The 26826-nt window shown below is 41.2% G+C and overlaps 1 protein-coding gene across 1 annotated transcript in view; it reads left to right on the top strand.

Moving 5' to 3' along the window:
* The window catches only part of AK4 (adenylate kinase 4), a 37789-nt gene extending 23252 nt beyond the window's left edge, over positions 1–14537 (top strand). Inside the window, exons 3-6 of the mRNA XM_056845459.1 lie at positions 577–696; positions 6901–7073; positions 10084–10202; positions 14300–14537. Of these exons, the coding sequence (XP_056701437.1) occupies positions 577–696; positions 6901–7073; positions 10084–10202; positions 14300–14414 (527 nt within the window). The 3' untranslated portion in view covers positions 14415–14537. The remainder of the gene's footprint in view (positions 1–576; positions 697–6900; positions 7074–10083; positions 10203–14299) is intronic.
* Positions 14538–26826: the final 12289 nt, after the last annotated feature.

Below are 26826 nucleotides of genomic sequence, written 5' to 3'. Positions count from 1 at the left end.
TCCTCATCTATTCTTCTCCAAGCTGTACCACTTCCATCCTCCCCTTGCATACTTCCTCCTTGTTTCTTCCTGAGAGTTTTGTCCATACCTTGTTGTAGGCTTGTTTGTTTTTCTGTTTTTTCTTTCTGAGTATAATATTGCTGCAGAACTGGCCTTAATGCTTGGCAGATGTGAGATGGTTAAGCTGAGGTTCATGCCATTTGGTTGCTTAGCAACATTGATCTTGGGCTGTAGTGTTGGAAGCTGGAATTAGGATGCGATGATGGTTGCGATTGGTGCATTTGCTGGTGATGTCAAAAGGCACTGAAAGCCTAACTATTCAGCCAGCCTTCGTGTGATTTTCTCCTTTGCAGTTCCCTAGAAGCAATAGGCATTTTAGAAAACTTCTCAGAGGTGGGTAAAGGTTGTAAACCCAGCCTTTTACTCTCTCCTGCCCCCCACAAGCATTCTGTTGATATCTGTCTTTCCTGAGGTGATAAAGCAATTCTAGAGAAGAATCTGGGCCGATGGGCCTGCCTGTTAGTTATACACGTGAAAAGCTTTTAACTAAAAGTGTTTTTGTTTTTTCCCTAACAGATGTTGGTATATTGGCAAAGCAATATCTAGAGAGCGGCCATTTGGTGCCAGATCTTGTATTCACACGTGTCATGATGACAGAACTGGACAAAATGCAGACCCAGCCTTGGTTACTTGATGGTAAGACTATTATTATTTATTTACTATTTAAAGGTAAAGGTCCCCTGTGCAAGCACCGGGTCATTCCTGACCCATGGGGTGACGTCACATCCCGACGTTTCCAAGGCAGACTTTGTTTGCGGGGTGGTTTGCCAGTGCCTTCCCCAGTCATCTTCCCTTTACCCCCAGCAAGCTGGGTACTCATTTCACCGACCTCGGAAGGATGGAAGGCTGAGTCAACCTTGAGCCGGCTACCTGAAACCAACTTCCGTTGGGATCGAACTCAGGTCGTGAGCAGAGCATTTGACTGCAGTACTGCAGCTTAACACTCTGCGCCACGGGGCTCCTATTTACTATTTAAATAATAGTTATTTAAATTACAGTTAAAGGCTAGGAGGAATGAATAGGTCTTCGGTAACTTTGATAAATTTGTTTAATGTTATTTCCCCATAAATAGCATGTTTGTTTAACATAAAACTGTTAAGATGATGTTGAGCCTTTCTAATATTTTTAGCAACTGGTGGTAGAGTGGAAAGACAAGTGAAAACATCTCAAGAGCTGTTAAGGACAGAGTTGTTCATAGTTGAAACTTTTTTGGCTACTTTTGAATGTTAAATACAGATGGAAAAAGCTGTGTGGGTTCTTGTCCTCAAGGTGCATTTATTTAGAGACTGAAGAAAGGTGCCAACAGTCTAAGTTCTCCGAGATTTCTCTTGGCTCAGTTCAATACAGTGACCTGCCTGAGTTATCTTGGAGTACTCCTAACTGGCAAATACATCTGCTTTCATTTTCCCTCAAGGGTCCCTTTGTGAAAGAATTGGAGGTTGCTGATAGGCCTGAAGTTGTGCTTCTTGGAGCAGTCAGTTGGATAATATTTTGGGTTGCCAACCTCCTGGTAGTAGCTGGAGATCTCCTGCTATTACTACTGATCTCCAGCCGATAGAGATGAGTTCACCTGGAGAAAATGGCCCCTTTGGCAATTGGACTCTATGGCATTGATGTCCCTCCCCTCTCCAAACCACGCCCTCCTCAGGCTCTGCCCCAAAAACCTCCCACCGGTGGCAAAGAGGGACCCATCAACCCTAATAATATTGGTTCATTTGACAAGGCCAGTGCACAGTTATTTTCAAACAAGCGAATTTATCTTTCTAAAACAGAAATTTTAATATGGGAAAGTGTGAAAGATTGGCTGCCTCTTTCACTGAAAGGACCAAGTTCCTCTTTGATAGAAAACGTAAGATACCAAACAGGAGACTAGATAGTCCACTGGATCCATTTGCAACTCCCTTCCTGTAAGTGAGGACTTTTCATCTGATGGATAAAAGCAACTCTTTCAGCAGAAGGGGATCATTGGATCCTACCCAGTGCTTCTGGACAGGGAATTTTATTGGGCTTCTCCATACTTCACACAAGCAGGATCTAATGCATCACAACAGTCTCCTTGCCTTTAGCCGCAATTGTAGAAATGGAATTTCACGAATAGTTGATCAGTAGTTCCAGACTTCATAGAATCCTTTATTATAATTGATATTGTATATGACAATGTTTGGTTAATAACAGGCATGGAAGAAACTGCGTGCTGGGCCTTTGAAATGCCTGAGGCTTGTTGAGCAGCACAAAATGCGCCTCATTATCACTCAGTACGTCTGCTCCTGTTCATTTATTTGGTAGCTTTGTTTGGGCAACTGGGTACAGTGTTTAGGACTACTTGTGGTATGAGACTGATACCAAAACCCAGGTTCACTTTTATACCATATACTACTATTTCAGAGTAGGGTTTTTATGTCTTCATGAAACCTAGCAATCCCAAGTTGTCGTTTAATTTCTCAGATGTTAGATCCTTTGACAAGAGAAGGTGTCTGGTCCTGAAAAGTGTATGTGGGAATTCCAGTACGTCTGTGGTCCATTCTTCTAAGGAGCAATTAATACTCATAGCCTTGCTCATCCTAATATGCTAAGTTTGGTTCAATGCCATGTTCCTCTTCTGAAATGATACCTCCATGTGGTGGCTGAAATGCATGATCTTTCTTTGCCAGTGAGAAGTAGCATGTAAGTGTTTGGCTTACCTCCTTCCCCCCCTGAAGCCTTAGGGACACGACTACCGGTAAGCTCTGTAACTCCTTGATTTGCCTTCTGTTGTATGAAACAGGATGCTCTGTGTGTGCAGCTCAAGCGTGACAAGAAACAACTGGTAGGTAGGAGGAAAGGAGTGTGAGCCAAGATAAATCACTTATAGCAGTTGCATCTCTTGTGTTGTGAATAATGCCAGCCATGCTTCACTTATGCTAATCAGCAGCTTGACTCAAAAGACAGTCCCAGCTCATCCAAATGTGTTTTTCATTTGAAAAGCAAACTTCTGTTCAGATCATTTGAGTCCATAAGCAACGGAGCAGTCGATTGGCTGGATTTCTGAACTCTATATTGAAGCAAGTCTCCAGTAAGAACTCTTAAAAGGGTTTAATGTGTCTGCTTAAAAATAGGCAGTACTTTTAGGTGTCTGTGGGCCATGTGTTCTTGAATTTCATTTCTAAAGCTAATTTCTATAACTATTTTTCTTCCACATAGTCCACCTGGAAAAATTAAACAAGTGGTAGCCTCCTATTCTGACACTGGTTATTCTGACTTGGGTTATGCTTTCATATGAAAATATATGAAATGTGTCTGTCATTCTAGGGGCTGACTTAGTAGAGTTACTATTCTGCTCCCATTCAGGATCAGTCAAAGTGACTGAAGCTTCCAACTTAAAAAACAAACAAACTTAGAAACACCAAGAAAGTAGTAACAAAAATGGAGTAAAAAAAGAGAAGAAGCTTAAATAACCTTTTTTTCTAGGTAACATGAGGCTTTTCAATGTCTCCAGTCCATTCTTTAGCTATGCTGTGTGTGTAAAGTGCTGTCAAGTTGCAGCCGACTTATGGCGACCCTGTAGGGTTTTCAAGACAAGAGACGTTCGGACGTGGTTTGCCATTGCCCGCCTCTGTGTGGTTGAAGAGAGTTCTGAGAGAACTGTGGCTGGCCCAAGGTCCCTGAGCAGGCTTCATGTGGAGGAGTGGGGAATCGAACCTGGTTCTCCAGATTAGAGTCCCACCGCTATTAACCACCACACTACGCTGGCTCTTCTAAAGGGCTTTCTTTATTTTTGCAGCTGTACTCTACAGCTCATGTTAGAGGAGGGGTTGCTGGACCATGGGGGATATTATCTGTAGCATCTGTACTTGTGCCCAGATGTAAGGGAGGGAAAGAGGGAGAGGCTATAAGTTGCATGTATCTCAGAGAACGCGCTGAACATGAGCTTGCTTAGGATTATGCACACACTATTTGCTTATGTCTACATGAATTCAACCTTCTTAACTGCAGAGTTGTAGCTCACTAATATTGAGGAGGCAGTGGGGGGGGCAGGAACAGGCACTCACTCAAATAAGTATGTCATTCCTGAAATACTGTAGTTTGTGGAATGGGAAATAAACTGCTGCCAAGATTCTAAAGTGTTCCTCTCCTGTTACATAAAGAAACCAGTCTTGGCTTGAGGCCCTGAGAGCAGATGCACGCAGCTTGTGGTGTGCTACATCCGTGAATGATCATGTTGTTTCCTTATGAATGACAGACAACAGTTTTCTGTCTCTGATTTTCACTGTTGCAAATGAAATGTATAGATCTAGTCAAGGCTGAAGAAAGTATAGTATATAAAAGGAGAAAAACCCATCTGTTCTCTCTTGGTGTTCTCTGTCTTCTTACCTTTGATGCACCATCTTGTTTCTTGCAGCTGATGTCTGATGTGTCCTCTTTCTACAGATGCAGGAAGTGGGATACATTTGTTTAAATTCGCTTGCATGTATCGGCTGCTTCCCTCACCATACAGAAACCAACTTGATTTGCTATTGAATTTATGCTCAAGAGGGAGCTGTAGCCAGTCGTGATTTTTTGATTCACACTTGTCACATTTATGCATTACATTTTTAGGTAAGCATGCACCTAAAATTGTAATATGTGAAATGGCCTTACACTAACCAGGGAAAAATCTGTCTGGTGTGGTCCTTTGCTTTCCCTGTGAGTTTATGGATGGAATACTTGTAAGTTGTCTCACTTGGCATGAACATCTCATGATGAAACAGACCCCCCCAATCCCCCAGACCCACATGGTCCTTTACCTATTTGATCTGTATGTAACCATGGTGAGCAGCCAGAACCCACAAATAGACATCTACCAGGGTATCAGACACTATTCAGTTCCAGTTATGAATAAATATATAAATTTGTTCAGAGGTGTTCACTTTGCACTGCTTTTCTGCCCTGTACATGAAGCAAGTGTATCATTAGATTTTTGCATTACACTGAAACAAATCACAATGTCACATTGGAGAGTGCAACTCAATAAGAATTCCTTTTTAGCATGTAACAATTGTTTACTGGAGGGACAAGTTGCCAAATGCAGTAACTGCAAGTTTGTGTAATGCTGATTCTTACTTGCCTCTTTGTAATAAGTGTTTCACATTTAAAATATATGTACTTCCCCACTTCAGATGCTGCTACTGGGCCAGGCCAACTTGTGTGAGTAGTCAGTTTAAAGTAGTCACTGCTGGACCTTCTCCATCAGGGGACATGACGGGGAGGGGAGGGGAGGACCTTTTCTAGGGCTGTTTCAACCTCCCAGTCCACTCCCCACCCCTCTGCACTGCTTTAAAGAAACCAAGGCTTGGCAGTGTTGATGTGGTTGCCAAGCAACCGCAAACAGGTATTTACAGTGCATTCCTAAGGAGAGTTACTCAAGTCTAAGCCCATTCACTGCAATGGGCTTAGACTGGAGTAACTCTCCTTAGGAATGCACTGTTAGAGTTCTATGGGCATTCTTTTCTCAAAGCTGCAGTTATTTGGGGGAAATTCTAATCCCCCAATGGATCTTTATAGAATCATAGAGTTGGAAGGGGCCATAAAGGCCATCTAGTCTAGTCTAACCCCCTGCTCAATGCAGGATCAGCCTAGAGCATCCTTGACAAGGGTTGTCCAGCTGCTGCTTAAAGATTGCCAGTGAGGGCAAGCTTACCACCTGCCTAGGTAGTTGATTCCACTGTTGAACAACTCTTACTGTAAAAACTTCCCCCCTAATATACAGCTAGTACCTTTCTGCCTGTAACTTAAACCCATTATTGCGATTCCTATCCCCTGCTGCCAACAGGAACAGCTCTTCTAAGTGACAGCCCTTCAAGTACTTAAAGAGAGCATTCTTGCCCCTCCCTTAACCTCCTTTTTTCTACACTAAGCATTTCCAAGTCCCTCAGTCTTTTCTCTTAGGACTTGGTCTCTGGCCCCTGATCATCCTCGTTGCTCACCTCTGTACCCACTCCATTCTGTCCACATCTTTTGGAAGTGAGGCCTCCAGAACTGCACACAATATTCCAAGAGTGGCCTGACTAATGCAGTGTGCAGTGGAACTATGACATCTTGCGACTTGGATGTTATGACTCTGTTGAAGCGCCCCAAGTTCACATTAGCCTTTTTTGTTGCTGCATCACCCTAGCTGCTCATATTTAACTTACAATCCATCCATACCCCAAGATCTTGTTCACACACACTGCCACACATACTGCCAGGTTTCATATATATATATATTTTGCAAGACAGGAGCATCCATCATGCTTATAGGGAAAACCCCCCATCTGTTTCTAGCTCAGTTTTGAAGCTCTGTTGATCATATCTGCTATGGTGTTGTTCAGAAACAAATATTGATGTAAGAAAGCATTCAGAATTTTTATATGTTAGCTGTTGTATAGAAAGTCATTTCTTTCCCTTCCTCTCTAGGAACTGAGTACAATAGCTGAGAGCCCATATGGTTTTCCCTTGCCTTTGTTGTGAGGGACTGTATGACTGATGCATCTTGCAATCTGTGTACTCCTTTCAACCCCAGAGTAGGCTGCTTTTCAGATGGTTGTGTGTCTGATTATACATTTCAGGATTCTTGTAGTAATGCAGATTACCCTAGTATGGCTTGTATGTTGTTACATACGTGCCTGCCTTCATAGTAGGCCATTAAGAGGTTGTATAGTGAAGTCGTATCTGCGAACATTCAGAGGTGGTGCCCTAAAGTTGCTTCTGGAAACTGCAGCACAGGAGTGCTAAGACATTTTCAAATCAGAAGTTGTAAAAATATTTTCATGTGAGTTTTAAAAGTGGTCTTTTTTTTCTTATAAACTGCATATTTCAGTGGGATATTTTCTCTCTTGCATGTAGGTTTTCCTAGGACCCTGGGTCAAGCTGAAGCACTTGACAGAATATGTGAACTAGATCTGGTGATAAACTTGAACATCCCCTTTGAGACACTAAAAGACCGCCTAAGTGCTCGTTGGATTCACCCAGCTAGTGGACGAGTATATAATATGGAATTTAACCCACCTCGTGTGCGTGTAAGTGGATGTATCCTGCTAGGGCAATGTAACTTGATGACAGAACTGTCAACTGAAGATGGTTTCAGAGGGTAGCCATGTTGGTCTGCAGCAGAACAGTTAGATTCAAGTTCAGTAGCACCTTAGAGACCAACAAGATTTTCATGGTAGGAGCTATCGAGAGTAAGAGCTCCCTTTGTCAGGCACAAGTTGGAGTGCAGATTTCTGAGTCCATGTATCTCAGTCAGAAGGTGTTGCAAAGAAGGAACTCAGGGTGCAGGAGTACAATGCACATTGTAGTCAGCTTGATTAGAGCAGAGAAAACATGCTCGGGGCAGCAAATTACCATCCGTAGTGAGATAAGAATCCTATGTCCCTATTCCCCTAGGGAAATAGCTCCTATGGAAGATTACAATGTGAGATTGTTCTGAACTTGAGTTCATTCACAAGTTCAGAACAACGGACCCCTCTCTCCCAGGGCTGAATAGGGTCATAGGACTCTTATCTCACTGCAGATGGTAATTTTCTGTCCCACATTTCCCCTCTGCTCTTGTCAAACTGATTACTTTGCACACTGTAACTTTGCACCCTGAGTTCCTTCTTTGCAACGCCCCTCCCGCCTTTTGACTGGGATATAAGGACTCGGAGATCTCTATTCCAACTTGTATCTGACAAAGATAGCTTTGACTCTCAAAGCTCATACCCTGAAAATCTTGTAGGTTTCTAACACCCAGCTGTATCTGCTGATGGACAACAGGCCAGACACTGTCCCAGAAAATCTGGCAGGCTGTCTGGAGGCCATGGTTAAATAGTTGAAGCAGAGCCATCTGAAATTGAACCCATCAAAGACTGAGGTCCTGTGGCTGGGCCAGCGTGGCCCAAGTCAGAGTGTTCAGCGTCCCACCCTTGACAGGGTTCAGCTAGTGCCGGCTGCCTCCGTCAAGAGTTTGGGAGTAACCTTAGATGCCTCTCTGCCGTTGGAGGCCCAGGTCATGCAAATAGCCAAGACAGCATTTTTTCATCTCCGTCAGGCCTGGCAGATGACCCCTTACCTGTCCCACATGGATCTTGCCACAGTGATCCATGCAACGGTCATCTCGAGATTATACTACTGTAATTTGCTCTACACCGGGCTACCCTTGAGACTGATCTGGAAACTCCAGCTGGTCCAGAATGTGGCGGCACAGGTCCTAAGAGGGACCCCATTTAGAGCCCATGCACAGCTGGTGCTCCTCCGGCTGCACTGGCTCCAGATGGAGTACCAAATCAAGTTCAAGATTTTGGTACTATCTTTTCAATCCCTGAAAGGTCTGGGACCATTACGCTCGGTTGGAACAAATCTTTTGGTAATCCATGGCCCTAAAACTATCTGGCTGTCCTCAACCAGAGCCGGTGCTTTTTCAGCCCTGGACCCAGCCTGGTGGAACTCTCTGTCTAATGAGACCTAGCCCCTGCGGGATCTAACCCAATTCCACAGGCCCTGCAAGACAGAGATGTTCCTCCAGGCCTATGGTTGAGGGCAGCAACGGTATTACATCTTGACCCTGACCTCCCTACCCACCTACCCTTCATTCCTTTTCTCCCTTCCCTTTTGACCCTTCTTTCCTCCCTTTTCCCTGGTGATGTTTTCCTGCCCCAAGTCTTATCCATCTCCATCCTTTCTCCCCCTCCCCCAAAGATCGGAGTGACATCAATGGTAGGCACTGATACACTGCCACCTCTTATAATATATAGAATTTATTATTAGTGTTGTTTTAGATTGTCTAGATTGTTTTAACTTGTATATTGACCTGTTTGCTGATCTGAGCTTGATTCACTGGGGAGGGCAGTGTATAAATAATTTTGTTGTTGTTGTTGTTACTACTGGACTCAAATCTAATTGATGAAGGTGATTTCTAACTAATGCTCTGACAATTACTGAAGTATGAGGTTAATTGGATCATGTTTTTAGTTAAATGTGGAATATGTTTTTTTAAAAATGGTTTCATAGTCAGTTTCCTTGGTGTAAAATTTCTGGAAACTTTGGAGGGAAAGCATGTATTCTGGTTGTCTAGAACAAAATGGAAATTTTGTGGTAAAACTTAAGTTGTTTTTATCAAACTTAAAACTTATTAATCTACTTTTACAGCATAAAATGCATAACATAACTTACTGAGCATGCACCATATTGTTGAAATTTAGAAGTATAAATGTCTTAGTTTCTACAAGTAAAACTGTGATTATACTAAATATGTGAAAGATTGCAAGCTGCTACACCCTGTACTATCTTAGTATGTTACTGTCTGATGGATGAGGAAATTTTTTTGAAAATTGAAAACATTTTTTAGAGTAAACAAAACAGTATGTTCATTATCTGCCAATGTACTGCTAATGCTGACCCAGCCCAGACTGGTTTCTTAAAGCCTTCAGATTGGTGACAGACATTAATTTTAAAAAAAATCATAGTGGCTTTGGGGTGTTTAGTACATAAAAGATGATTGAAGTATTGAAGCCTGCTGTGTGTCTTTTGGGATTGTTCTGTGCAAATTCAGTACTGGGCACAGAATTAAGGTTCCAAGAATAAAATGTTTTTAAAGGAAGCACATAAGCAAAACTTAAACTTCAAACCAGTTTAAGCCTATGCCTAACTTTTCCTTTGAAATCAGTGGGACCTAAAAATGCTAGATCATGTCCCAAGTTTCTAGACCCCATGGTTGGGAAAGTAAGCTTGAAACATTGTGAGCAATGTCTTGTGAAGTCCCAGAGGTGAGCTCTGAGCAGGATTTGCAGTGTTAAGGATATGGGGTTTTGTTTCAGTTCAAGGGATTTGAACCTGTTTGCTTGTTTTCTGTATAATTATGGAATAGCATCATTATGCAGTTATACAAAAATGATCAAACTGGTTAAAAATCTGTATACTGTACATAGCTTGCACATGTTCCTGTTCTTGATGTAATTTTGGCCAAATTGTGAATATTTATTTGTATAATGTATACACCTCCAGGTTATATTTCATGTTTTTTTGCTTTTCATGTTGCTTTCATTTAAACAGGGGATAGATGACATTACGGGCGAGCCTTTAATCCAGCAGGAAGATGATAAACCTGAGGCTGTTGCTGTCAGGCTAAGGAAATACAAAGATGCTGCAAAGCCTGTAATGGAATTGTACAAGTGAGTTAGAAATGTAACATCCACATCAGCACTTTGTGGGATTTTATAGGCACTTTCAAATGATTCAGAAATCAGTGTTTTTGGTCTGTTGTGCTCATTTGAACCTTGAGTTGTGGAGCTTTTTGATTAGTAACATCAGCTTGGATCCCCTGGAATGTTTCCACAGAGGGAAGAATTTCCCCCTGCAGGGTGGGCTTTTCTCACCTGCCTCTACTTGCTGCAGCCCAAATGACCTCTCAGTGTTATTCCTTGGAGGGGCATTTTGGACTGCAGCAGGCAAGGAAAGATGTTCCATGGGCAGAAAGCCTTCCATCTGCAGAAATACTCCAGTGGATCCAGATGAATAAGTCTTAATTGAAAGAAATAGTAGTTTGAGTATGTAACAAGAAATCTGTCTGCTGTAAGGAGGAGGTATCCTTTATAGCCCTTTAGTTTGGATACAACAAAACTATTACCTTTTACATTCATATAATGTAAACAAGAATGTGGGAGTTCTTAAGCTTATAGAGTCCAAGACTGGCTTTACATGTTACAACACGCTGGTGGACCCCACAAATCTGTAAGTTTGATTTTCAGGTGCAGCAGCATACGACAAAGTGAAGTATAAATGCACCCACACACCTACTTTTTGCATAACATACAAAATTATTCTGGTACCTAATCCTCCACAAAAAGACACTACATTTTTTTCAAAACACCCAACACATTTTCATGCATGAATTAACATGAAGTCTATGTGTATCACATGTGACCGTCACACACATTGATGGCCCCCTCTTTTTTTTTTTTTGCTGTGTGTTTGTTCATTTCCTCTTGTTTCCCCATTCAAGTATTCACTGCAGTACACTAAAAACTGCAACAATCACACATGGCAATTTACAGAGTGGGTCACAAAGGGCTTTCTGTTATAATTTTGTAATATACAAATGCCAGTTATGTATATTGCTAGAGAAAAGATGGGTTATAGTAAATCATCACCATCACAACTTGAAGTGTGCATATAACTCCTGGGTGACCTTTTTCTCCTGCTGCAGTACATGTAGACATTTAACATGCATGCAAACATGTTCACTCCCTTTCCAAGTGTGGAAGATAGTCCCCTTTGAAAGTCTTTGGCAGATCTATATCTTGGTAAACATTAATTCATTCTTTTTGGGTTCAGTTGCACTGAGGCATGTTTTATCTTGCAGGGTGTGAGAGAAATGTAGGATTGTCAGTAATACTAATACAGCGATTATACGATTCTAACATTTACTGACAGTTCTGTTAATGCACTTGGAAGCATTCTAAGAACTGGAAGGAGGGTAGTCTTTTTGAACTGTATTCATTCTCTGTAAGTGTCAAAAAGAGGTCTTTATTAAAACATTTGATCATTCAAGTATTTCTACTAAAACATGCATAGGTAAATCTGTTCAAATAACCTTTTAAATAATATCTTAGACTTGAAACTTGTGCAAGGCTTCCCCACCCCCAGTTGCAAGTTATGGGGTTGTGGTTTAAATTGCATTTTTTGGGGGGGGGGGTTGACATAGGAAGGCACCACATGATCGTCTTTGTGTGTTGATGCTTTAGAGTAGGTTAAAAAATAGCCAGGAATATTGGTGCTTCAGTTTATCATAACCTGTGCCAATTGCTTGGCTTAGCCATTCACTGTCTTGTCCTGTTATCCTTGAAATCGCCATCTATTATGTCATTCCCATATCAACCAGCACCTTGAAATATTTGCGTAAGTTTAATATCTCATCATAATTTGCAAGTGGAAACTCATTGTACTAGTCAACAGAAACAATGGCCATGTTTAAGAAAATTAAAAAAAGAGATATACTTAAAGTAAAACATAGAGATATACTTAAAGTAAAAAATAATAACAGTGGTGGTGGATCTAGACGTATATTTCTATAAATGGTTTCCACATAAAATAAGTCCATGAGCAATTGCCATGTATATGCCATGCGTTTAAATACTGTTAGAGTTCTAAGGTCCTCCATCCATTGATTTACCAGAGGTGGGCTTTTATCTTTCCAGTGTTGTAATTTTAGTCTTTTAGCTGTAGTTTAGGCATGGAGGGTCCATCTTCGTTGACCATTGGTTAGCCTGCAAGAGACAAACAAATAGTTTTACAATACATAGACTTCTTCAAAAATCAATGAACATTCTAATACAAAATTGATATGAGTAATAATTTCTTCCCAGAAAAAAACTAATTATTGGACACACCCAAAGCCTATGTTTAAGGGACACTTCTCTGCCTCTTGGCTAAGAACAAGTGGTATTCCTTTAGATGGCAAGTGAATTCATGTAGACAGAACATGTAAATGGTTGACTTAAAGAGTTTCAGAAATCAGAGCCATATATTACTGATTTTTAACCATTTTAGAAAAATGAAGTTAAACTTCAGAAGTATGGCTTGGATCCTGAATTTTGTGAGTATTACACTATTCAGGGAACAGAACTTTCCATCCTCTTCTCTCCTATAACAGCCCCTGACATTATTTTTTCCCCTTTCCTTCCTCAGATTTTCTTTTTGCATGCCCAGTTATTAACTTATATTTCCTTTTCAGAGCCTGTGGTCCCTTCTTCACTGAGGCAGACCTTCCACTCTTAAAAAGAAGCCATTTTACTTTTTATAGCTTCCTTGACTTGCATTGTTTACCATGCAGGCATTCTTTTAGACTGCCAAGTCTAAAAGAATGCCTGTATGGTTAACAATGCAAGTTAACTTGACAGAGCCTTTCCTAACCTGGGGAATGCATTCTAGCTGGGCTTCAGTTAGTGTAGTTTTAAATAGCTTCCAAGTATCCTCTAGGGATTTGACTCTATTGTGTTTTCCTTCCAGCTTCCTTTTAACTATTCCCCTTATTTTTGTAAAGTTCCCTCTTTTGAATTTGAATGTTACAGTTTTGGACTTTAAGGGCAACTTTCCTTTGACATGAATGCTGAACTTAATAGTATTGTGGTCACTGTTCCCAATTGATGCAACAATCTCGACATCTCTTACCAGATCTTGAGCCCCACTCAGAACCAAGTCCAAGATCATGACTCCTCTCATTGGCTCTGTGACCAACTGTTCCAGTGCGCAGTCAGTTATGATGTCTAGGAATATAATTTCTATGGCATGTCTCAAGCACATGTTTCTAATTTTGTAATATACAAATGCCTGTTATGTATATTGCTAGAGAAAAGATGGGTTATAGTAAATCATCACCATCACAACTTGAAGTGTGCATATGACTCTTGGGTGACCTTTTTCTCCTGCTGCAGTACATGTAGACATTTAACATGCATGCAAGTTGATGTCTCCTATTATCACAACATTATCTGCTTTAGTCACCTTCCTTATTTCCTTCTCCATCTCCAGATCAGCCTCAGTGGTTTGATCAGGTGGGCGTTACTACACCCCCACTTTTAAATAACCCTTAGGGCCCAGTATCTCCACCCATATCACTTCCATTAGGGAGTTTATTCCCCTAATGTTTTCTGACTTAATTGATTCTATGTCCTCTTCCGTGAAGGATCTTTTCAGAAGCCCTTTCAGTCCCATAAAAACCTTTACCTGCCATTCCCTTCACATTCTGGTTATTCTAGCATCCCACTTACCCCTCCAGTATAACTTCACTTAAATATTTCATTTCTTTTACAAACAGTCATACTGGTTCTAGAGGCATAGGATACTGACCCCTGATTTAGATGTCTCAGTAACTGCACTGGAGTCATTTTTTTCGGTTTAGTGGTCCTTGTCAGGCAATCATTGCCCCAGACCACAGGTGATAATTGTATAGACATGAATGATTGGCCCTACCTACATGGTTGTGAGTCTTTAAAACTTTTTGTAGCATTGTTGAATGAGCTCATGGAAATGGCTTCTGCACTGGTACTAGAACATCTAAAGGGCTAGTTGAAATTTGAATTTGGGTTAACTATTTCTTAATTCATCACAGATGGATAGAAGGGGCTTTGCAATCACTTACACTGGTATAATTTATGGGAAATCAATGTAAATATTGTATAGTTATAATACAGGAGGATACACTTATAATTTTGCTGCATTATCTTTAGTAGTTACATTCACTGATACAAATTTCTGTCTCATATTTTAGGAACAGAGGGATCCTACACTCATTCTCTGGGACAGAGACCAACAAAATCTGGCCTTATGTATATTCTCTGGTGTCCAGCAAGATTCCTCCAATCCAGGCAGAGGAAGTAAATTAATCATCTCTAGACCAGGAACAAGAGGGAACAACTGTTATGTTTACAGAAGTGTGTGCTGTATCTGTGCTCTGCTCCCTCCCCTTTTTTCTTTAGGAAAATGGCTGTTCTTCCTGGAGAAATGGCTGTGGGAATATAGTGATAACATTTTCCCTGAAAGATGATGCATATGAAATCAGTTCCCAAGTTATAAAGTATTTGTGCATTCCGCCATATTATCTTAGTTGGTTATGCAAAGACAGATATATCTTAAGCAGGTATATAGAATCTGTTGGTTCATTCCAGCCATCACCAGGGGTTCTACATATTAAATGTGCCATTCCTTGAATGTTTGAAAAAAGGTTTTCCTTGATCTAAACACTCCATGGCAATTTAAAATAACCAACCCCAGTACTTTAAATATAGCTTTAATGTGATGAGCACTATGGAAAATATATGCATTATACAGGTCAAATAAATGTGTTTTAATATGAATAAATAGGGAAATTAAATCACAGTAGGTTTAAATGTGTTGGCTCTCAAAGAGAACCACAACTGAAGAATATCTCTTAAGAATGCTGCTGTAGAAAGAGAGAACTAGTTTTAAACTTGATGATGTGTGACTTCAGGGTATCTTGTAGGCCAGGGGATGGTTGTGGCCTATTTTTGGAGCTAAGAAATGTTGCACTTTTTGAGATTTTGGTTCTTTATTGATAGCTTTAATATTCAGCAATAGAATCTGGTTGGATAAAATCTGTCACTAAAGGCCAGTTTGGTTTCCACTTTTTGGACGTACAAGTTGGCCCTAGTGTCTCCATGCAAGTGTTCTTGTGAGCAAATGAAACATATGAATCAGATGTTTGAAGATATAATTAGCAGTACATTCCCATGACTACAAAAGGTAGGATAAATGTGATTGTGGGTACTGAGGCAGATTATATCCGTGATCTTCCTAGTTGCATGTTTGTCGATGGTATGGTCAGTCAGTATTGCTCACGTGTGTGTACACACTAAAATATTGCATGCATTGGACCAAAAACCTTGATTGAGTTGGTAAATTGGTGTGTTACCACCTTGTAGAACATAGCACATTTTATTGCCTTTTTAATTAGGCCCTTTCTGTCCTCTTTTACTAGGGGTCATTGTATGGCACTGTTTCCCCTAGGGTTAAAGGGACTACCTCATCAGTCTTCCTCCATATAGTAATTGGTAACAAAAGAGTAGAGACCATTCATATCTGATCCTGCAATTCCAACGTATGCTCCATTTCCCCATCTCTGCACATTCTCTGCTTGTATTTATCCAGATCATGTTGAAACAAAAGGTAAGCAAGCGCTTGCTATGTATCAAAACAAAACCATATATTGTGCATGTATTCCTTTAGGGTTGGTTCAGTTGTTCTTGAAGTGTTATTCTTGCAGCTACATTCCATTAAGTATGCAGTTAACTTGAACATATTGGCCAGATTCTTGCTTGATCAGTTTAGGTCAAATGCCAAACAGAACCATTCCATCTTCTAGAGCAGCAAGCTTCCTATCCACAAAGACCTAGTTTTTATGCTGGACTGCTGAAGAACTTCAGTGTCTGTGCTACAAGAATCTTTTCATGTTTCATAGGATTCTCTCCCCCCACCCCCCATAATGTGCCAGTCACGTATGTATGAACCATGCCTATTGACTTTGGTGTTCTTCCATGCAAATGGAGATCAGTCTAGGATATGTTCAGTTTTGCTCTGGGGATGGGCATTGCAGGGAAAGATCAGTAGTAATGGATAAGCTGTCTTCCAAGGAAACTCATCTGGGGGCTGGTACAGAAGATACAATTTCCCATGTTCCAAGTGGTGATGCAATGCTTGTAGTACCTGCCATGAAGGTTGATTGCTGCAAACATACATCTCCGCTGTATAGTGTAAAGGATTTCTTAAAAACCTACTCCCCCAGAGCTTCGGAGATTCCATGGCCTATAAGTGTCTGCAGACTTTTTAAAGGGAAGTTGTAGTAGCTGGTACTTTCAAAGGATAACTACAGAACATAGATGACTACACAGTCTCCATTTTCACAGACAGTTTGGAATTAGAACTCTGCTAAAAGATAATGCAAATGTTTAGAATGCTGTAGACTAAAAATAGCACTTGAATCCATCATGGAATTGTTGAGATCGATTCCTGAAGTGGTAAGGTACTAACTCAGTATGCTGAATCCATGTGGTAAATCTTCTAAACGGCCAAATATGCCACATGAAAATGGGACTCTCCCCATGATGACTGGATCATCTAGACCACCCTCTAATCTGGAATCTATGGTCTTCCAAGGAATTCCAAGATTTCCTGGACCACAGTTTGAAAGCCTGGGGTAACATATCCAAGTCAAGCAACATTCAGCTATAAGAACAATGAATCTTTACCCCAAGTGCTACATATGGATTCCTTCCCATACATTTTCCTTTTAGTTCTTTTTACATTGATTCTCCTCTAGCAGTATTCTGTAATAAATCAATTAAATGTTTGCAATTTGTTAAGAATAAAAAACTAGTTTCATTTTTAAATGGTAAAGCATAAATATTTGGGAGTAGCTCATACTTTTTTAAAAAGTTATGAAATCTATTTTAATGGTCTCTATTTTTTGATAGTCAGAGTTGTAATATCAATTTTCAGTTCAGGAAATTATTCTAACTGTGATTTTAGGTTTGTAATTTTTGGGTGGAGTGGTGACTCATCTTTCTCAATCCAAGCAGCCTCTTGTTGCCTTATTTTATACATTGTAGAAGGGAAGGGAAAATATTTTTGGAGAAAAAAATCATGAATTTTATGGAGTAGATTTTTTTTTCTGAAACCATGCTGCTTTGATGAAAAATTATTCTGATTAAGCTTTTTAAAATAACCAATGTGATTGTTCAAAAGAGTATTGCTACCCTCGGCAATGGGCAATTATATTAACTCTTACATAATAAATATGAGTCCCATTGAAGCAGAAAAAAGTTACAGGGAGACTTATTCTGGCTAAGTCATTAATAGGCCACAACTCCTAGAACAGCTGTATAATGTGTATATAAGATGGGACGGGGGGGGGTCTTTACTCAAGTCTGTCCTGGAGTATGGAGTTTTCTGCATGCGTTATTTCGCCAGTTGTGTGCCTATACTGCATGTTTTTTTTATTTTCCATATGTGTTTTGCTCCCTCTAGTAGTTGCTTTGACTTTTCATTGGTGTTTCCCCCTTTTTTACGAGCACTTCTGAAAAGCCCGTAAAAAAAAAGGAGAAACAGCAATGAAAGCAGCCACTAGAGGGAGCAAAATCCATACGGAAAAGAAAAAAACCTGATGCAGTAGGGGCACACAACTGAGATAAATAATATGTGCAGAAAAACCTTAGGTTATGCTGACCTAAAAAACAGCAGGGCTGTGGAAGGTGAACCTTCCTTTCCCCTGGTTTTTGTCTTTAATGATTTGGGTGTGTTTGGTTTTTGCTTCATAGTGTGGTCCACCTAATTATTTTTGATTGTGCATTTTGATCCCATATAATCCAGCTGTTGCTATGCCCCAAGCTCCTACTTGTTAATGACTTAATGACTATTTGTCCATATGAATGGGAAATTTGAAGCTTGTGGATAACTATATTATCCATTCTGTGCCACAAGCTGAATGTGAATGTACTGAAGATAGATGATGCTAAAGGTCCATTAATACAGGGAGGGCAAGAGACAGAATTCTGCTCTGCATGGACTTTTTGTTGACTTTTGTTGGCTATCTGGTTTGGTAGTGGCAGGAGAACATTTAGGCAGTTCAGAAATCCCTCGTACTATGAGTCTATATCAATAAGAATGTTGTGTTTATAGCTTTTCCTTTTCATCTATTCTGCCTATTTCTGTAATCTGCTTGGGCAGGGATCTTTTTTGTTTTTTTAATTTTTTTTGTAAAATACCATACGTAGTATACGTTTAGGTGCTAAATAAGTAAGTTGGGGGACCTTTCTTCAAGATAGCATGACAAACTGCAGGTGGAAGAATGGAACTGGGGAAGCATCCAAGAATTTGGGAGTATGTATAGGTGAGGCTCCTTCAACCAATCTGCATCAGGTCTGAGAGAACTGATTTGTAAACTGGGAATTAATTCTGCTAACAAGATGGAAAGCCTAATCTGGAAAAGCACTACACTGCTGTGTGAATTTTCTGCAAGTCATACATGTAGATATGTCAAAAATATTTTGGGGTTGATATACCTTCTCTTTGCCACTCTGAGCAAAGGTGCTCTTTTCTGAAGCTTCTCAGCTGCTACAGTCTGTTTTGGGTTAGCTTTCTTCTGAAATAACAATCTTCTGTAATGCAATATAACTTTCATCTTGTAATGTTGACACTTTACTGTGAATCTGATGCATTTTATAAAGTTCTGATCCTGCTTTTATAATTTATGTTGGGTGTAGAGGATTTCTTAGTTAGTTGTTCTAGGGAATAGTTTGTATTTGTATGCAATGTAATTGGGAGAAGTTTTTGTTTTGTCTACTCCCCCTAAATCCTACAGCTGTTTGTCATTTGATATGTCAATAAAGTTATTTTCAACTTACTGGCTTCTCATGTATGTGGGTTTGGTTGTTTTATTATTATTATTTTTTTGCCATCAAGTCACATCTGACTTATGGCGACCCCATAGGCAAGAGACTTCAGAGGTGGTTTGCCATTGCCTTCCTCCGTGTCAGGCCCTTGTATTCCTTGGAGGTCTTGCATTCAAATACTTGCTAGGGTTGACCCTGCTTAGTTTCTGAGATCTGATGAGATCAGGCTAGCCTGAGCATCCCAGATCAGGGCGTATGTGGTACACAGTTGGCCAAATTTGTCAGTGAACCCCACTTTGAAAGCAATTCCTTTACAGATTGTAAATAGTAACTTTGATTTTAGTTTTTACATGTTTTCTTACAGGCAGTGCAACATGAAAGAACAAATCATAATAATGACATGGGTCTGCTGCCAAAAATGGCAGACTTGTATTGGTGTGCTGTTCTGTACATTATAGCACATGGTTAAGGATGTGTTTGATCTGGTAATGAACATTTCTGCAACTTAGCATCTTGTGCTTCTCTGCTACTCCTCCTCCACATAAGCTGTGTGTGTGTGTGTAAAGTGCCGTCAAGTCATAGCCGACTTATGGCAAACCCTTTTTGGGGATTTTCATGGCAAGAGACTAACAAAGGTGGTTTTCCAGTGCCTTCCTCTGTACAGCAACCCTGGTATTCCTTGGTGGTCTCCCATCCAAGTACTAACCAGGGCTGATCCTGCTTAGCTTCTGAGATCTGACGAGATCAGGCTAGCCTGGGCCATCCAGGTCAGGGCCCGCATATGCTAGAGATATGTCAATAGTTCCCTGCTCGTGTTTTGAGGGGCAGACAAAGAATAGACCAGGGCTGTGAGTACATGCCAAAGGTTTGAGAGAAACTAGCTGCAGTAATTTCTATCAATTTTCCCGTGTGCTACTAAAAATTCATGTGCCCTGAGGGAAAGGCAAGAATCCCAGGTCAGTTCACATGCCATCAACTTCTGAGAAGAAAACCAATGGTTTGAAAATTTCTAAAGGTGATGTCTCTTCGTACATCTATCGCTGCTAGTACTCATACATGGCAATTATGACTAGCTCAGGTGGTGATGAACCGAAGTGATATGCATGTTGTCTTCTACCGTTGGCATCATTTGGTAAGGCACCACATGCATTAATGACACTATATTGTACACTTTGTAGCAGGGACAGTTCTATAAGCAGATGCTGTTTTTGGCAGCAGAGCTGGGTTTTCTCTGTTCTGTTCCAGTCTAAAAATGGTGACGTGGTTGTCTCCTCATCCATGTTATCCTCACAATAATCATGTGAGGTAGGTTAAGCTGAGAAAGTGATCAACCCAGAGTCCCCAAGTAAGTTTGAGGGCAAGGGATTTCCACTGCAGTCCTCCCCACTGTTTTGCAATATTCCAACTACTGCACTTCATCTGTGTGGTTCTATCACCTTTAACGCAAAAACGGGTTTTAAATTGCCTTTTATCACTTTCATCTAGCCAATTATCTTCCTTTCTCTGTTTAGCTGATCTGATCTGACCTATATTATTGCAATGTCTGGGTTGAATGACTGTTAATGCACTGGCAGAAGAGCAACTAGAAACTACTATTGGTGTAGAATGCAATTGCTCACCACCTTATGAGAATAACCAATATGACAATATTACATCGATATTGTAACATCACTGACTGCCACTTTGTCTCTGTGCTCAATATAAGGTACTGATCATTGCCTTTAAAAATCCTTCATGACCAGAGTTTCCCTATAGAATCCCACATACCAGCTACAGTTGGCCCAGTAGTTGTTCTTAACTCATACAAGATACAGGTAGGCAGTTGCCAAGAAGTAATTTATCACAGTCTACATATAACCACTTAGTGGTCTGTAACATTCAGACCCTCTAACATACAAGTGTAAGGCCTATTACCAGTTGAGGCCACAGTGTAGCTCCTTGACAAGTGTAATGGACAGCTGCATAATGATGAGTTGACCCGGTCATGGAACCTTGAGTGACAGGATGTTCGAACATAAAAAAACCCTTAGAGTTCTACTGCTGGCAGGTGAGAGAGACCGTTAGAAACTGACTGTTGAAGCTGACAGTTGAGACTGGCAGCTGATGTGAGAGGAACACTATTATTTAAGATCAAGAAGGATCCTGTGCATGTGGGAAGTGATCTGAGTGTCCTTCCCTAAGGGAAATGGCTCCTAAGGGAAGGGGGTAATCCCTAACGAGTTTTAAGAAAAACTGGAAAAAAGTGTGTTTTGTTTTCTGTCTCCACCAACATTTGAAATATACTTTCAAAAGGTTTGAGTCTGTTTGACGTAGCAGTGACTGCCAAGAGTTCTCTCTCTCAATATTCATCAAAAGTATTAACACCTGTCTGTGAAATACTTCAGATTCACCCCGATTACAAAATGTCTGTTGTTTCTAAATATCTTGTTTCCCATTACTTGTTCTTGTTTAATCTGCCAAGTTTATTTCCTGAAACCTCCATTCAAGTCTGACTTCACCTTTTCCCCCAAACAGACGAAACAGTTATTTCATTAAGTCTCTCTTGCACCTTATCCTAACTTATATAAAGAATTATTTTTGGCGGATCCCCCAACCATCTTAAGTGTGGCACAAGAAAACAACAAGAGACAACTCCAAAGTCTCTAGAGTGATAGTGGTGATTGGTGGTGGTGCTGGGGAATAATTAAAACAAGAGGAGTTCCATTATAATATGGTTGCCCCTCATCGACCATTTCTGCCCTTGGGACAAAACGCAGCCCCCGGTTGACCACTGAACTGGGTGATCTGAAATGAGTTGGGAGATGTCTAGAATGGCACTTACAGATAAATTGTACAGAAGCTGACTGATCATGCTATAGAGGTCATTGTAAGACTTATGAAGCAGTGGTGATGGTGGCAAAGAAAAGTTACTTCTCTTCTACTATACTGTCACAATTGTTCAAGGTAGCTCATTATTTGCTGATGCCTAAATATGAGGTAAATATTCTGTCCGAGGAACAGAAAATTAGCCATGTTACTTTTGGTGAGTTTTTTGCTGATAAAATATTGAGAATATGCTCTGATCTGGATGTCAGTTGTAACATAGGTACACTAGAAGAAAGGCCTAATACATCACCTGGTCTGTGTATGGATCATGTTGACCCAGTTGAAGGACGCTACTTATACCCTGGATCCTTGCCCATCCTAACTGCTAAAATCCTGTAAGGACCACATCAATAAACCCTTAGTATCTATTATAAATCAGTTACTAACTCAAGGTACCTTCCTTTGGCCACTCAAAGAGGCAGTTATCCATCCACTACTTTATAAAATCCTTACAGAAAAATGATTTGGCCAATTATCTTCTGGTCTCTAATCTGCCTTTTCTGGGCAAAGTGATTGAGAGAGCAGTAGCAGACCAACTCTAGGTATTCTTGGGTAACTCATCTGCTCTATGTCATTATAAGTCTGGCTTCAGGCCAGGCAATGGGACAGAGACACTCTGCTAGCTTCAGCTGAAGACTTGAATCTGAGTGTAGTCAAAGGCCGTGCCTCTCTGTTGCTCTTATTGGATTTATCTGCGGCCTTTGCTACAGTAGATTATGCTATCTTGTTGAGGAGCTTGGAGGCAGAAGTAGTTATCAGGAGATGTGCATTGCACTGGTTCAAATGATTGCTCAGAGAGCTGCTGTAGGAAACCAGTTATTAGGGTGGGGCTTATCTTGTTGGGTTCCACAGGGCACAATTCTGGCTACCATGCTTTTCAATCTCTATGTAAAGCCCCTCGGACAAAGCATTCATAGTTTTGGGGATGGTTGTCATCACTATGGTGATGATACCCCACTCTATATATTCTTTTCCAAATCTCCTGGTGATGCAGTACAGATCTTGAATCCTGTGGTTAATTGGCTAAGAGAGAAAAAATTGAAACTAAACCCTGGGGTAATGCTGGATGGGAAGGTAGAGATCTTGAAGAACACTGTGCTTCCCACTTTTGATGGAGTTTAGCTGACCTTTTATGACTCAGTTAAAAGCCCCTAGGTGTTATGCTGGATCCATGTTTATACTGGAAAAACAACTCAGCCTAGCCCAAAATATGCCCCTTACCTTGATACTGCTGATCTGTCCACCTAGATCCATGCCACAGTAACATCAGGACTAGGGTTGCCAACTGCCCGCTTATGGCGGGCAATCTACCGCCCATCACTGCTGTTGCCCACCGACTCTCTGCTGGTTGGCGGGCAGAAGTAGTTGTGGGAAGAGAGGGGGAGTGACCAGCGTCATCTACGCGATGACATCACTTACAGTGTAACTGGAACTCCTGGCGTGGGGCTTTCCCTTTCTCCTCCTGTTCCTATCTTAAGTTTCCATCCAGGCGGTTTCGCTCCCCCCGCCCTACTGCCACTCAGCTGTTTGGCGGGGTTGCGGGCTTTCTTTTTTGCTTTGCTCCATCTCTGCAGCTTCCCTGGCGCCCCAGCCTGTGAGCTTTCTTTGCCGCGCTCTGTCTGGTATCCCAGGTTTCTCAGGCAGTTTTTTGGCTGCTTTTCCCCACGGTTTCTTGAAAGTAGTGCTACTCACGAGAAACCACAGGAAAAAGCGGCCAGGGAGGAAAGCTGCCTGAGAAACCTGGGACATCAGGCAGACCGCAGCAAAGACAGCTCACATGCTGGGGTGCCAGGGAAGCCGCCTAGATACAGCAAAGCAAAAAAGAAAGCCCGCACCCCCTCCAAACAGCTGAGTGGCGGTAGGGCAGGGGGAGTGAAACTGGCTGGTTGGAAACTTAAGATAGGAACAGGAGGGGGCAGGGAAAGCCTCATGCCGGCACTTCCGGTTACACTGTAAGTGACGTCATCGCCTAGATGACGCTGATTGCTGCCCCCAACTCCGCCTCCCTAAATCTCCCGCCGGTTGCAGGGTGGGACCTGGCAACCCTAATCAGGACTAAACTACTGTAATGCACTGTACATTGGTCTCCCCTCAAAATCACCTTGGAAATTCCATTTGGGGCAGAATCCCGTAACTTGGCTATTATTGGGAGCTAGACAGAGCATGCATATTACTTCCATTCTGCCATCACTCGCTTAGCTGCCCATTAGCTTACTGTGTGTGTGTGTGTGTGTGTTAAGTGCCGTCAAGTCGATTCCGACTCATGGCGACCCTATGAATGAAAGTCCTCCAAAATGTCCTATCTTTGACAGCCATTAGTTACCGGGCTCAGTTTAAGGCACTGGCTATCACATACAAAGCCCTTCATGACCATGGTCCCTCATATTTGTAGGACTGCTTCTTCCCCTATGCTCTGCTATGACAGTTTCACTCATTGGAGCAGGGCCTCCTGCAGGTGCCAACCTGCAAATGGGAAAAATCAACAACTGTGCGCACATGCTTTCTCCATTGTGGCTCCCAGCTTGTGAAATGACCTGCTTGAGGAGGTTAGGAAGGCTCTCACTCTCATGGCTTTCTGTAAACTATGTAAATTGGAATTATTCAAGAGAGCTTTTCTGCACAGGTAATAGGGTTGTATTGTGCACAATGGTTTACAAAGTGACTTGGATAAATGATTAGGGACTGTGGTCTATAGTACTGTGTGTAGGTTACTGTAAGAAGGATCCTGCTATGTATTTTTTGCACTACTTAATGTGTCAACTCAATACTTGTGCTATGCTTTAATTCTCTTTTTGATATTTCTGGTTGGTTCTAGACTCCTACAATCCCAATCCTATTGCATTGTTCATTGAATATCCCATTTTGTTGATTGTATTGACTCACTCTGTGTAATCTTCCTTCAGTCCCTGTGAGAAAGGCAGACTATAAATAATGTAAATAAAATTAAATAGGAAACAAGACCCAAATATGATTATGTGATTGATTCTGTACAAGGCTTGATGTTTACCTGACTTCAAAGGCAGCAGTGGGTTATGGGAATTTTGAGTGGTATATGATGATAAGGATGACCTGTAAAAACAGAAGATTTTTAGATGGCATGGGGGAAAACAACCTCTAGTTTAAAAATGTTGATCTAAAATATTCAAAGGGAGTTAAAAATATGAAGAAGTTTGTATTTTAATTTGACAGCTATATACTCTATGACTTTTGAGTAAATCCTGATGACATAATGCTAAGGTTGGATCCTAAATTTATGCATAAGCCCAGAAAAAGGGTAAGAGGCTACCTTGAGTGTGTGTGTGTACAGTGCCGTCAAGTCGCAGCCAACTTATGGCGACCCCTTTTGGGGTTTTCATGGCAAGAGACTAACAGAGGTAGTTTTCCAGTGCCTTCCTCTGGACAGCAACCCTGGTATTCCTTGGTGGTCTCCCATCCAAATACTAACCAGGGCTGACCCTGCTTAGCTTCTGAGATCTGACGCGATCAGGCTAGCCTGGGCCATCCAGGTCAGGGCAAAAAGCTACCTTAACTAGCTGAAAAACAAAAACATTAGCTTAGAATTCAAATTATTTACAGTAATTGAGGGTGACAATCAACAACAACAATGCATGTTGAAGTTAAAGTGTTCCAAGAACAAGAGGGCTGTATTTGGAGCTATAAGAGCACAGCTTTTATGTAAACCAGATGGTTTTGTTCTCTTCAACCCCAATAAAGGATTGAATGCCATTGAACAACAGTTTTTGTCTCCAGCACAATGTCCTACAGAGAAGGTTCTGCTTTGTGACACCCTACCACCCTTCACAACCTCTGTCAAACAGGTTTAGGGTTACAGGTAGATCAGACAGTCATAGTTCATCACTGTCTCACCTGTATTTAAAAGGTAGAGAGCTCTGACCCTTTTATACCCACAGGGTCCGCAGCTCTCCTCTTCCCCAGAAACTTTACCAGACATGGCAGCCCAGTTCCCTATGTCCATCACTCCCCACCCAGAAACTTTACACAACTGTTGGGAGCTGGGAACTAAAAACTGGTTTTCTTTTTATGCTGCCACTGTTTATTCACAGATATGTTTATGTATAGCAACCAAGGCTTTACAGGTTTGTGGGAGTGCAAATGTTTATTTCTTTCCCTGAGACAATAGGCATCCAGTCAGAAGGGTTAATACAAACAACAGGAATTAACTTTTATTGAAGGTTTGACACACCAAGGGAGTGATTCACATACACATGCATGCTATCTCAGTTTTTAAACTTTTGAACTCTAATTCAGTTCATGCTTCTAGGACTCTGTTACAAGATAACTTTTCCTCAGTCATTGACAGACTACTCTTCTGGCTTTCCCTAGCTCAGAACTGTCAGCTTTTACTCAGCTGCTCTTGAATCCCTGCTGACTAACTTTCCCTCAATGGTCTAACTTCCTCTACTCTCAAAAGCTCCCATTGGCTGCTCTTAGGGAAAGGTGCAACTGGAGCTCTCCATCACATGCTTGTTATAATAGATATGAACAAGTCTACATAGCCAATCCCAGTCTACATAGCCTATTCCAATAACCCTAGGGCTATTATTTGCTCTTTTTCTGCTGTCATATCATAAAGAGACTCTGCCAGTAGTCAGCCATTGACCTGGACAACATGAATTTCGTAGAACAATTTGCTGAGGCTAGCAACAAATTTTGTATTACCACCTTTTAGCTTTACTATAAATCAAACTATGTCCTCTGAACTAGTGTGGTGGTACAGACAGAGTTAGATTTTAACCAGGTAGATCTAGGTTCAGTTCCTCTACTGAGCCATGAAGCTCACAGGGTGACCTTGGGCTCTCTCAGCTTAGCCTACCTCACAGGGTTGTTGCAAAGATAAAGCAATGAGTTCAGTGGAATGGAGTTCATCTCTCCCTGAAGTACCTGGAGGAAGGATGGGATAAAAACCCAATAAAGTGAGAGCTGGAGCTCAGTCATGATCCTATTTCATGGATAGAGACCAAAAAAAGCACTCAGTGCCCTGACCCATTATGCATGCTTCTATCAT

This window comes from Euleptes europaea, chromosome 2 (assembly GCF_029931775.1).
Source record: "Euleptes europaea isolate rEulEur1 chromosome 2, rEulEur1.hap1, whole genome shotgun sequence".
Taxonomy (NCBI): domain Eukaryota; kingdom Metazoa; phylum Chordata; class Lepidosauria; order Squamata; family Sphaerodactylidae; genus Euleptes; species Euleptes europaea.
This window is presented reverse-complemented; position numbering and strand designations above follow the sequence as displayed.